Source organism: Harpia harpyja, chromosome 2, assembly GCF_026419915.1.
Source record: "Harpia harpyja isolate bHarHar1 chromosome 2, bHarHar1 primary haplotype, whole genome shotgun sequence".
Lineage (NCBI taxonomy): Eukaryota > Metazoa > Chordata > Aves > Accipitriformes > Accipitridae > Harpia > Harpia harpyja.
This window is the reverse complement of record NC_068941.1, coordinates 54,901,803-54,914,521: the sequence shown is the minus strand read 5'-3', so window position 1 is coordinate 54,914,521 and position 12,719 is coordinate 54,901,803. Positions and strand designations below refer to the sequence as shown.

Below are 12,719 nucleotides of genomic sequence, written 5' to 3'. Positions count from 1 at the left end.
GATGTATTTAAGATACAGCATCAGAGCATTGAAAAGAAAACTACGATGACAAATATTCATCTCCCTCCCTTAGCTATTTGTGTTAACCTTTAGATACATTTGGAACATTTTAGTAGTACTAGAAGAAAAAGCTACCTTTAAACCCTTAACGGGGGGGGGGTGTCCTTTAGAAATTACAGAAGCATTAAATTGACATCTAAAAAAAAAAGCATTCTTTTTTGGTAATGTAAGTGGTATTTGGTGGCATAGGCAGAGCAAGGATTTGATGAAAAGAGTAAGAGCCTGAGACAAGTGCTTTCGTGTTTAGCACAATGTGAAAGAAAGGAGCTCAAAAATAACTTATAAATATCCATATACTTAATCACTAAATAGTCCTAGTTTTTAAGTTAAACTTTCTGATAGATGTAGCAAGGAAGGGGTTGCTTTGCATGTTTCCCTCTGGCTGATTTTAGATAGTGGGACTGCTATTCTAGCTCAAAAAAATATATAAGAAAGTCTTTAATAGCTGGTCAATTTGGCATTAAGGCTCCTTTCAGGCCAGGGAAGAGCACTGGGTGCTACTGCTTATTTTTAATGTCAGAGTATCTTTCTGAACTTGCCTACGACAATGCAATTCAAATGATTGCAGTTTTGAATAATATGAAAACAGGATGACATTGACTGAGTTCACTTACTGGATGGAAGTGAATTTTGGTTCAATCCATTAAATCTAGATAGAACCCTGCCATTACCAAGGTCATGAACTATTTAGGCACTATGACTGGAAAAAAAAAGTTATTTAAATTTCATCACCTATGTGAAGTACTACTTTCAAGGTAGAAAGTAATTTAAAATAAAAATCCCAGTAACAATCATAAGAAGCTGTATATTGAGAGCAGTAGGTAAAAAGTTATTCAATTACTGTTGCATGCAAGGCGACGTGCAAATGGTTTTTTTTATTTGACATAAGTTGCTTTGTAAAACGTAAGAATTGTTTACTGTAAATACCTTCCTTTTCTTCCCCCAAAGTGTTGTTTTGATATGAAAACATAACACTGTATTAAAACAAAGCTTTGATTATGATACTCTGAAGAGTAAGAATGTATTTAAGTGTCTCATAAGTTGTTTAAAATATGTTTGTTTTCTTCTATTTGTAGAGAGATGACCTTTTTACTAAGCAGGACGCTAATGTCCGTGAAACTTTTCTCTTGCTTTTTCTGTTTCAGTAGTGCTTGATTTACGAATACCAAAGCACGGCAAGAAAAAAAATGTGTGTGCGTGCTGCCTAGAATGAAGTTACACCCTGTTCTCTTCCTTTCTTCTAGCTTTTTGTAGGAGTAAATATAAGACTTCCTTAGGTCTGTTTTACAGGATTGTGATCTATTGGGAGGTTAAAGCATTATAATTGATGTTCTAAGCATATGGAAGGAACATTCCTTAAATGTTTGTAATGGCTGCTTAGATTTGTAATGGGATATTCTAAGAATGCCACTGTGTTTAGAGCCTCCACTAAAAAAAAACCCAAACAAAAAAAAACCCTTTTGCCTACTTGTGTGCATAACTCAGAAGTTCTTAATGAATTTTTTCCGTGCTGAGAACATTGCTTTAGTAATGTAATTTTTTAAGGAAGTAAAATGTTAAATCTTACCATATTTAGTACATGAGCTGAATATTGTATGCAATGTAGGTCATCTATATATTTGAAAATATAAAGATGACAAGGGTTTATCAAATGGCAGCTGATAATCCTCAGCAGGTAGTATTTTTTTCCTAATACTATCACAGGGAATAACTTGCATATGTATTAATAGGAAGTTAGGACAAAGATCGCTGTTGGTCCAATTCAGAAAGATTAATTTTGACGCAGTGGTTTAAACAATACTCGCATAAGTAATTAAGATTCACAAGTGTGAATTCGTTAAAACAGTTCTTTTTTTTCAAAGCAGTCTACTTACTTCAGATCATAAAATGTAACTTGTATTCCACTAATGTTAACTTCTGAATATAATTTTCTTTCAGCTTCAGTACATACTTAAATTGGCTTAAACATGAACTCAATGACAAAGATAATTTGAAGAAAATACATAATTTATAATGTTGAAACTTACAAAATAATTGTTATCTTTTTAAGGGTTTTTTTAATGGAAAATGAAACAAATTTTTTGCATTTGTTTTCAAGGCTTGGATGGCTTTGCTAACTATGTTTTATGCAATGTTTCCACAAGTAAACTTAGAATTAGTACTAACTCTTATTACAGAAAACTTTCCAGAGGGGCTAATAAATCGTTGTTAAACAAAACTAAGAAACTTTAATATTCTCTGTGTTCTCGCTACGTGATCTCTTTTAGTATATAGCTAAATAAGCAATCATTCTTTAAGTTCTTTATACCTCTTTCTTAATTGCTTACTTTTCTTTTTCTTCACAGGGAATATTGGAAATTCCTTCTTTATAGATCCCATTTTGGGTATGATTAAAATTGCAAAGGAATTAGATCGTAGTAACCAGGAAGAATACAACCTGATGGTAAAAGCTACAGACAAAGGGGATCCTCCAATGAGTGAAGTCACCTCTGTTCATATATTTGTTACAGTTTCTGATAACGCCTCACCAAAATTCACAGCCAGAGAATATTCTACAGAAATCAGTGAAAGTGCCAGCATTGGCAGTTTTGTTGGAATGGTTACAGCATACAGTCAGTCTTCTGTAGTTTATGAAATAAAAGATGGTAATATAGGTGATGCCTTTGCTATCAACCCGAACTCAGGTGTCATTGTTTCTCAGAAGTTACTTGATTTTGAAACTTTGCCTATTTACACTCTAACTGTGCAAGGAACAAACATGGCTGGCTTGTCCACTAATGCAACAGTTTTGGTACATCTTCGGGATGAGAATGACAATACACCAGTTTTTATGCAGGCTGAATATACAGGACTCATCAGTGAATCAGCTTCAATTAACAGTGTGGTTCTGACTGACAAGAATATCCCATTAGTAATTCGAGCTACAGATGCTGATAAAGAATCTAATGCTTTGCTTGTTTATCAAATTGTTGAACCATCTGTCCGCAAGTATTTTGCCATTGATTCTAGCACTGGTGCCATTCGGACAGTAATGAGTCTGGACTATGAAGAGACAAACATTTTCCACTTTTCAGTGCAAGTACATGATACGGGGATACCACGTTTATATGCAGAATATGCAGCTAATGTTACTATTTATGTAATTGACATCAATGATTGCCCTCCTGTGTTTTCAGGAGAGTTGTATGAGACATCCATTTTGGTTCCAACCTATAAAGGCGTGAAAGTCATCAGTGTAAATGCCACTGATGCTGATTCAGGCATTTTTTCACAATTAATTTATTCCATTATTGAAGGCAACATTGGAGAAAAATTTTCAATAAACCGTAAGACTGGAGATATAACAGTACAAAATACAACTCAGTTAAGAAGCAGATACGAATTAACAGTGAGAGCATCTGATGGCAGATTTGCAAGCACTGCATCTGTAAAAATTAATGTGAAAGAAAGCAAAGCAAGCCAGCTGAAGTTCACACAGAGTTCTTACTCTGCAACAGTGCAGGAGAATTCCACAGAGGCAAAAACAATAGCTGTTATTACTGCTATAGGGAATCAAATAAATGAGCCTTTGTTTTACCATATTCTAAATCCAGACAGCAGATTTAAAATAAGCCCAACTTCAGGAGTCCTTTCAACAACAGGAATACCATTTGATCGTGAACAGCAAGAATCTTTTGATGTGGTCATAGAAGTGACAGAGGAATATAAACCATCAGTTGTTGCACACGTTGTAGTTAAAGTCACAGTGGAAGATGTAAATGATAATGCTCCATTTTTTGTCAATCTTCCGTATTATGCTGTTGTTAAAGTAGACTCTGAAGTAGGCCATGTTATTCGACATGTCACTGCGGTAGATAAAGATACAGGCAGAAATGGAGAGGTGCATTACTATCTCAGAGAACATCATGAACACTTCCAAATTGATCCCACTGGTGAAATCTCACTGAAGAAGAAGTTTGAACCAGACACACTAAATAAGGAGTATCTGGTCACAGTAGTGGCAAAAGATGGAGGAGACCCTGCTTTTTCTGCTGAAGTTGTAGTCCCGATTACAGTTATGAGTAAAGCTATGCCAGTTTTCGAAAAGCCCTTCTACAGTGCAGAGATACCAGAAAACATTCAGCTCCATAGTCCTGTGGTACATGTACAAGCAAACAGCCCAGAAGGACTTAAGGTGTTTTACACCATCACAGATGGAGATCCTTTCAATCAGTTCACTATCAACTTCAACACTGGAGTTATAAATGTTGTTGCCCCTCTTGACTTTGAGTCTCATCCAGCCTACAAACTGAGTATTCGCGCAACAGACTCCTTAACTGGGGCGCATGCTGATGTGTTCGTAGACATAATAGTGGAAGACATCAATGATAATCCTCCTGTGTTTACAGAGCACTCTTACACTGCAACCCTTTCTGAGGCATCTGTCATTGGAACATCTGTTGTACAAGTGAGTGCTACGGACGCCGATTCTGGAACAAACAGGGGGATTTCCTATCACTTGGTTGAGGATAATAGTGACAGTCATAACTACTTCCATGTAGATAGCAGCACTGGACTCATTCTTACAGCAAGAACTTTGGACTATGAACAAATTAGACAACACAAGTTACTAATAAGGGCCATAGACGGTGGCATGCTGCCCTTGAGCAGTGATACTATTGTAACTGTTGATGTAACCGATCTCAATGATAACCCGCCCCTTTTTAACCAATTGCTTTATGAAGCTAAAATTAGTGAACTGGCTCCCCGAGGACATTTTGTGACATGTGTGCAAGCCTCAGATGCAGATAGTTCGGATGTTGACAAGCTGGAGTACTCCATTCTGACAGGCAATGACCAAAAGAATTTTGTAATTAATAGTAAAACTGGCATTATCACCATCTCAAACCTACGCAGACAGACGCTAAAGTCACATTATAATCTTAATGTGTCTGTTTCTGATGGGGTCTTCAGAAGCTCAGCCCAAGTCCATATAGCTGTAACCAGTGCCAATATGCACAGTCCTCTTTTCAGTCAGAATGAATATGAGGTTGAACTTGCTGAAAATGCTCCGTTACATACTTTGGTGACTGAAGTTAAAGCAACAGATGAAGATTCTGGTACATATGGCCACATCACTTACCACATTGTGAATGACTTTGCCAAAGACAGATTTTATACAAATGAGAGAGGGCAGATATTTACCTCCGAAAAGCTTGACCGTGAAACACAAGCAGAAAAAGTAATTGCTATTAGTTTAATGGCCAAAGATTCAGGAGGAAAAGTTGCTTTCTGTACTGTTAATGTAATACTTACAGATGACAATGATAACGCTCCTCAATTCCGAGCAACAGAGTATGAAGTAAACATTGGATCTGATGTTCCACGGGGTACTTCTGTCATTAAAGTGTGGGCATCTGATGCTGATGAGGGTACAAATGCAGACATCACATATGCTATTGAAGCAGAGTCTGAAAATGTTAAAGAGAATTTAGAAATTGATTCATTGTCTGGTGTAATTACTACAAAAGAAAGCTTAATCGGTTTAGAAAATGAATTTCTGACCTTCTTTGTTAGAGCAGTTGATAGTGGATCCCCCCAAAAAGAGTCAGTTGTTCCTGTCTATGCTAGAATACTCCCACCAGAAGTGCCTCTTCCAAAATTTTCAGAGCCCTTTTATTCTTATACAGTTTCTGAGGACATTCCAATTGGGACTGAGATAGATGTTATTAAAGCAGAGCATAATCAGACTTTAGTATATAGTCTGATTAAAGGGCACACTCCTGAAAGCAACAGAGATGACTTTTTTGTGATTGACCGACAGTCTGGAGAGTTGAAACTTGAGAAGAATCTTGATCATGAAACAACTAAATGGTACCAGTTCTCAGTTCAAGCACAGTATGCAAATGAAGATTATAATGTTGTTTCCTCAGTAGAGGTAAGCATTCAGGTAAAAGATGCAAATGATAACAAACCAGTTTTGGAGTCCAATCCATATGAAGCATTCATCGTAGAAAACATGCCAGCTGGAACAAGAGTCATCCAGGTTAAAGGAACTGACTTAGATTCAGGACTCAATGGGCAGGTTACTTACAGCCTGGATCCTTCTCAAGAACTAGACATTGTAGAGTCTTTTGCCATAAACATGGAAACTGGTTGGATTACCACTCTCAAAGAACTCGATCATGAGAAACAAGACAAATACAAAATCACGGTGGTTGCGTCTGATCGGGGTGAAAAAATTCAGCTGTCTTCTGTGGCTGTGGTTGAAGTTACTGTTACAGATGTGAATGACAATCCTCCACGCTTTACTGCAGAGATATATAAGGGAACAGTCAGTGAGGATGACCCTCCTGGTGGGGTAATTGCCATCTTGAGTACAACTGATGCTGATACAGAAGAAGCCAATAGACAAGTCTTTTATTACATTACAGGTAAATATTTTTGAGTAATGGCAGACTAATCATTTGAGTGGTCCTGCAGTGATGTGAGATATAACTTAATCTTTCAAATTATTGAAAAATATTTGAAACCATAGAGTTGCAAAGAAAGAATGTGTTTATCTTAATAAGAGCATTAAAAACTTCAGGGGAAAAAAAAGTTTTAGAAAACAGGTCTTTGGCTTTCCGTTTCATGTGTGCCTTGCTTAAAATGCTTTCTTACATTTGTTGTTTACTTATATATCAAATTTTATTTTAAAAATATATTTGCACTTAAATTAGTGATGTAGTTAAAGAACGAACAACAGAAATTTCACAAAATAGTAGACTATTAATTTCCAATGGAGTATTTTATTGGTTTTGTTATTTAGCATATGTCTTGATATGATGTTATCTATAATGCTACATGAATTTCTGCATTGATTTTTATAGATTCTGTGAGCTGCAGTTAAATTTGTTGTATGAGCATCTACTGATTACTTCTATCTGGAAAATGAAGCTATTTCACTATAAAGCCACAGAGAGTGGCTGTTTATTTGCATTTACATTTTTTTCTCTTTAGCTATAACTTCACGTTGATAAAGTAATAATAGTAATCTCTCTCTTTAATTAAATGTTTCTTTTTGTATTTCAGGAGGTGATCCCTTGGGACAGTTTGCTATTGAAAATATACAGAATGAATGGAAGGTCTATGTCAAGAAGCCTCTGGACAGGGAAGAAAAGGATAATTACCTTCTAAATATTACAGCTACTGATGGGACCTTTGCAACTAAAGCTGTGGTGGAGGTTAAAGTCCTTGATGCTAATGATAATAGCCCTGTCTGCGAAAAGGTAGGCACAACCTTGCATCTTCTGTGTCCAGCTGCTTCCATACATAAAATCTAAATTTTCTCTGAAATTGCTTCTCGGGAGACTGACAAATAGGCACTCCTTTTATGTTGGTAACAGAAATTTGGACTGTTAAGATAGAATGCTGTCAAAGAAAAGTTATTTCATGGACAGGTTTCTTAAATAAAAATCCAAAGATTTTATAAATAAAATTGATTTTATAAATAAAAATCCAATAGATTTTATTACATCAATTTACATTGATGTAATTTTAACACTCGATGGGTATTTGAAGAGTATAAGGAGAATTGCAGTACATTTCTCCTGTGTTAATGCATACTTTTCCAAAAGGAATTGTTTTAAGCTGCAGCCATGATAGTTTATATGCTCTATTTTCTGAAGGAAGCAAAGTCTCAAAGAAGGCTGTATACCATCACTTAGTTGATGTATTTGTGCATTTCCTGTGATAAGAGTTGAAAAGACTGGAATATTATCCTGCAGTTGCACTCAGCAGCACCAAAAATCTGTAATCCATAAACGTTTTCTAGTTACAAAGCTATCTACCTTACCAGATCTGATAGTCTGCAAAAATGGACATGAAAAATAAAGAATGGAAAAAAACCAGAAAGGTGGACCCTGCAAGACGTATAATTGCCTTACAAGAAAGCCTTGGGTTTTCATAGTCAGCTTTTTTTTTTTTTAACTTTTGCACATTTGGACTTTTCATAGCCATCTTGTTGAACACAGATTTGATGTTACCAGGTGGAAATCTTTTCTTGTTCTGGGAAGGATCAAGTATACAGTGAGCACTTGATTCTTATTCTTAGTCAATGTTTATGTTGGTTACTTCTATATAAATGACTGCAGTTATATACAGACTGGTTAGTCTGTGTTTTTAGCTTTTTACCTTTGTTAATATTGGTGTTATAAGGCTCAGTCCTTCAAATTTAATGCACATCCCTGACATGGATGAGCTGTAAGAGTGCTTAGTGCCTTTAAATTCTAGGTGGGTTTTTTCCTAGTTTTTATTTAAACTGGAAGCTTTTATTTCATGACATTACAAAAAAGGCAGGTACCACTTTCTTCTAGACTGAGTCAGACCTAGAAAAGATGATTTACCAAAGGAGGAAAAAATAAAATTATGAAAAATGTATAACTCCTATTTTGGGAATGTATTTAATTATCAGTTAATTAGTTACAAGTGTTTAGAGTTCTTAGCTATGCAGTGATACTCAAGAGTCTTTATGGTTGCTGTATTAATTACCTTTCTGAATAATCTAATAAATTAATTAGAAAATCGTAAGTTCTATTCATTATCAGGTATTTCATCCTCTGGTTCATTTCATATGTTACCAAGCATTCAAACTCCTCTGTCATTCCTTCTTCCCCTCCCCTTTCCAAGCTCTACTTATTTCATATGTTTAATCTTTCAGTGTAACTTTAAAATCTTGCAGGCTTTATACACTGATTCTGTTCCTGAGGATGCCCTTCCTGGCAAACTGATAATGCAGGTATCTGCTACAGACGCAGATATTCGTTCCAATGCAGAAATTACTTATACACTGCATGGCACAGGAGCAGAAAAATTCAGACTCACTCCAGACACAGGTAATAATACTTTATACACTATACAAAATCCCAGTCATGACCTCATTTTATAAAATGTTTTACTGTTACATTAAGACATACATAAACGTCAGTACTTTAAGCTTTCCATTAAGGGTTAGTTTATTATATAACTGTTTAAAATGTGAGTTTCTACTACACAAATACTAATAATATATTGAATAGAAGTCAGGGAAAAGGCAAGTATTTTAATATAATAGGAACAAAAGAGTAAATAGAGTAATTGCCCCGAAGCCAGAAACTTCCACACTGAAGTGACTGGAGTAAAAGTATGCTATAAATTTTGTACTTTTTATATTGACTGTAGTAGTAGCAATAATGGTTTATAACTGAAAATATCTTCATTCAGATTCTCTTTGCCATCATTTGGTTTGGCATATTAAATGGGATGAGGTTAGATGGAACAACAAATTTTCTTTCCATAGTAAATGCCAAAAGTGCCTCCAGTTTTATTGGAAACATTATATAAATGAGATTAACTTGTAATTTGCCTGACTTTAGTTTTCATGTCATTCATGTCTTCTGGATTGTAATATAGGTCAAAGCTAATGCCAAAATCCTGTGCTCTTCAGGCTGCAGTAGACAAGCAGTAGGAAGGGAGTAGTAAACAATGTAGAAAAATTTAAATAAGATAAATACAAAGATATAGTGGAAATATGGAGAAGGAGATTAGAATACTTCAGTGGCAAAATAAATGAGAAGATCTTACTTCATGGGGTTGGGTTTTTTTACTTTGAATGTCACCTGTGTGCTGTGCTAGCATGTCGTTACATAAAGTCAGAATTGGTGTGGCTAGGGTACTCATAAACAATATTTCAGAATACTTTTTTGAATTTGTTAAAAGGAGACAATGGCTACACATTGTGCCTGTCATCATGTTTTCTGTCACACTGGAAAGAAAGTATGTTAGACTCCTAGAGGTTTGTCTGTAGCAGCAAGTTATATTTGATAGTGAGAATAGCTCTGTTTATTCACAGAATGTTAGAGGAAGAGAGTCAGCTCAATAGCTGTGGAAGGAACAAAACTAAGTGGCCCAGGAAATCCATACGTGGATTTTACCTTGCATTTTGTTAAAGCCAGAGTTCTAATATTTTAATTTTCTTTACACAAAAATACATGGATTTGTGCATGTATATATGTTCTCTCTCTTTCTGCACCATCAGGTAGTTTTACTTAAGCTAATTTCTGTTTCAGAGGCATTTGAAAAAAAGGCAGAGGATTTTAGTATTTAATCTTTTAAAGCTGAAAAGGCAGACCACTGATGTGCTTTGCCCAAAGTGGAGCTCATTAGTGCAGTACAGCTGTTGACTTAGCCACTGATGAAATTACCATCAAAAAGAAAATTGTTGTTTAGTTTTTCTGAGTACAAAGATTTTAGAAGAAAACATGTTAGGGATACTTAAGTCTTGCAACTCACATCAACTGATGTATGTTATTTTGTTTACAGGTGAACTGAAAACATTAATGCCACTTGATCGTGAGCAGCAAGCAGTCTATTATCTTCTAGTGAAAGCCACAGATGGAGGAGGAAGATTCTGCCAAGCTAATATTATTCTGACTCTGGAAGACGTGAATGATAATGCCCCAGAGTTTACAGCTGATCCTTACTCCATTACAGTATTTGAAAACACAGAGCCTAGAACCCTTTTGACAAGAGTGCAGGCAACAGATGCAGATGCAGGTATGCATTCTTTGACCGATACTTTTGTCATGTTCTCAAAGTTACAGTAATGTTTATTTAGTCTTACCCTGAGAGGTGTTAAGTCTTTCAGTAGAACTGACAGATGTTCAATACCGCTCAGTATTAGACTCTTGAAAGATATATTTAGGTCTACTAAATCATATAACACCTGACTTCCATGTGCGAGTAGCTTGGAAGACGTCCCTTTTGTGTCTCTGCAAAAAAGAAGAGGGGGGAGCAAGACAAAATGTAGGATATTTTTAGTGTGATAAGCTATTAATGTTATGATGCCTTAGGCCCATCCTTTTACTCCTGGTGTAAGTAAAAGGGATATCAAGCCATGTCTGTTCATGTAAATGTGCATTCATAGATTTTTGAATGTGTGCTTCTTAGGCTAGCCATCCATGATCATACCATAAAGAGAACCCTGGTCATTTGTAGCTTTCTGTATATGCTACCCATTAAGATTTTTGCTGTCGCTCTATCTTCACTGTTTACTTACAAGCATTTAAGTGAACATGAACTGAAAATTACATTAGAAAGAGTTTGTTCTTAGGCTTTGTTGTAAGGAATATAACAGCATAAAGTCTTTAAAAAAGGTGTATGATTTCCATATATCATCAGTTTATTAATCAAACAATTAATAGTTGCCTCAGTCTTCTGAAACAACGAACCCGCTTTGTGCTATGATAAAGCTAAGTTGCTGAATTGGAAGGTAAGAGAGAGATGTTTTCACACTTCACTAGTCTTTGAGGCTCAGGAGGAGCAAAATACTTGGCCCAAAAACCTATGGGGTTTTTTGTTTGTTTTATACAGAAAGGTTACCGGAAATTATGTTCCTGATAATTTGGGGATATGGTTCTTAAATAACCTTACTGGTATTGAGTCTAGATATTTGATGCAGCCTAACTCTCCCATATCCTCCCGTGTTATTTATAAGCCTGCTAAGCAGATGCTATTGTTCTGAAGTTATAATTAGATTTATATTACTAATCGTTTCATATATAGCTAGTACTGTGACTGAAGCAGAACCATGCTTCATGTTTTTTGTGTGGCAGAAAATCGGTGCAATGAAGTGTTAGCTTAATTTTTTAAATCAGATTACATCTTTTTGGAAATCATTCTGCCCTTTACAAGAGCCACTAACTCTTGCTGAAATGTAGTTTAACATGAATGATAATATTTAGAATGCATGTTTTATTTCTATAGCTATCAGATCTGTTATTATGTTGGTGTATTTTAATGGCTGCTTCATACTCTGCAATTGTTTTCAAAATGCAGGGATGAACCGTAAAATCCATTATTCACTGGTGAACTCTGCAGAGGGCCAGTTCTCTATTGATGAATTCTCTGGAATCATTCGTCTGGAGAAGCCTTTGGATCGGGAATTACAAGCTGTGTACACTCTAACTTTGAAGGCTACAGATGAAGGTTTACCTAGAAGACTGTCTTCAACAAGCAGTCTTATAGTTTCTGTTTTGGATATAAATGATAATCCACCTGTATTTGAGCATAGGGAGTATAGTGCAAGTGTATCAGAGGACATTTTGGTTGGAACTGAAGTTCTCCAGATCTACGCTGCAAGCAGGGACATTGAAGCCAATGCTGAAATCACGTACTCAATAGTCAGTGGGAACGAACACGGAAAATTCGGCATCGATTCAACGACAGGTAACAGATTACAACTGTGAATATACTTGAGGCTAACGAAGCACAGTGCCATACTGTGTGCTACAGTAATTCAACCAAATAGGTTATGCATAATCTGTGTGCATCATCCTGGCTGTAAAGCCGGTGCTACTGTCTGTTCACCCATTTTGCCAGCATGCTTACTAGAGGAGTGCAGTAGAATGTAGAATAGGAACTTTATTTGTTGCTATTTATTATTATTTGGGTTAGATTCATTAAGCTGGCCAGAGTAAGGGTTTCCTAGCTGGAATATTCCCCGCTCTGGGGGCAGAGGGGGTGGAAAAAACAGAGATCTGTAATCATAGAAACATAATAGTCTTTTCAAAAAAGCTATATAATCAGAATGAGTGGCGAGACTTGGTAAAAGAAAGATCAGAAATTAAATTGATTGAGAAAACTAGTCATTGGTCCCCAAA

General features: G+C 35.9%; 1 protein-coding gene across 11 annotated transcripts in view; it reads left to right on the top strand.

Moving 5' to 3' along the window:
* FAT1 (FAT atypical cadherin 1) overlaps window positions 1-12,719 on the top strand; it is a 113,940-nt gene that overhangs the window by 79,367 nt on the left and 21,854 nt on the right. For all 11 annotated transcript variants that reach the window (XR_008234113.1, XR_008234112.1, XM_052779908.1 and 8 more), the window contains 5 exons: window positions 2,406-6,473; window positions 7,114-7,310; window positions 8,762-8,915; window positions 10,381-10,614; window positions 11,896-12,285. Coding sequence is in view for 9 of the 11 variants with exons in the window: in XM_052779908.1 (XP_052635868.1) it covers window positions 2,406-6,473; window positions 7,114-7,310; window positions 8,762-8,915; window positions 10,381-10,614; window positions 11,896-12,285 (5,043 nt within the window). In the remaining 2 variants the exon portion in view is untranslated. The remainder of the gene's footprint in view (window positions 1-2,405; window positions 6,474-7,113; window positions 7,311-8,761; window positions 8,916-10,380; window positions 10,615-11,895; window positions 12,286-12,719) is intronic.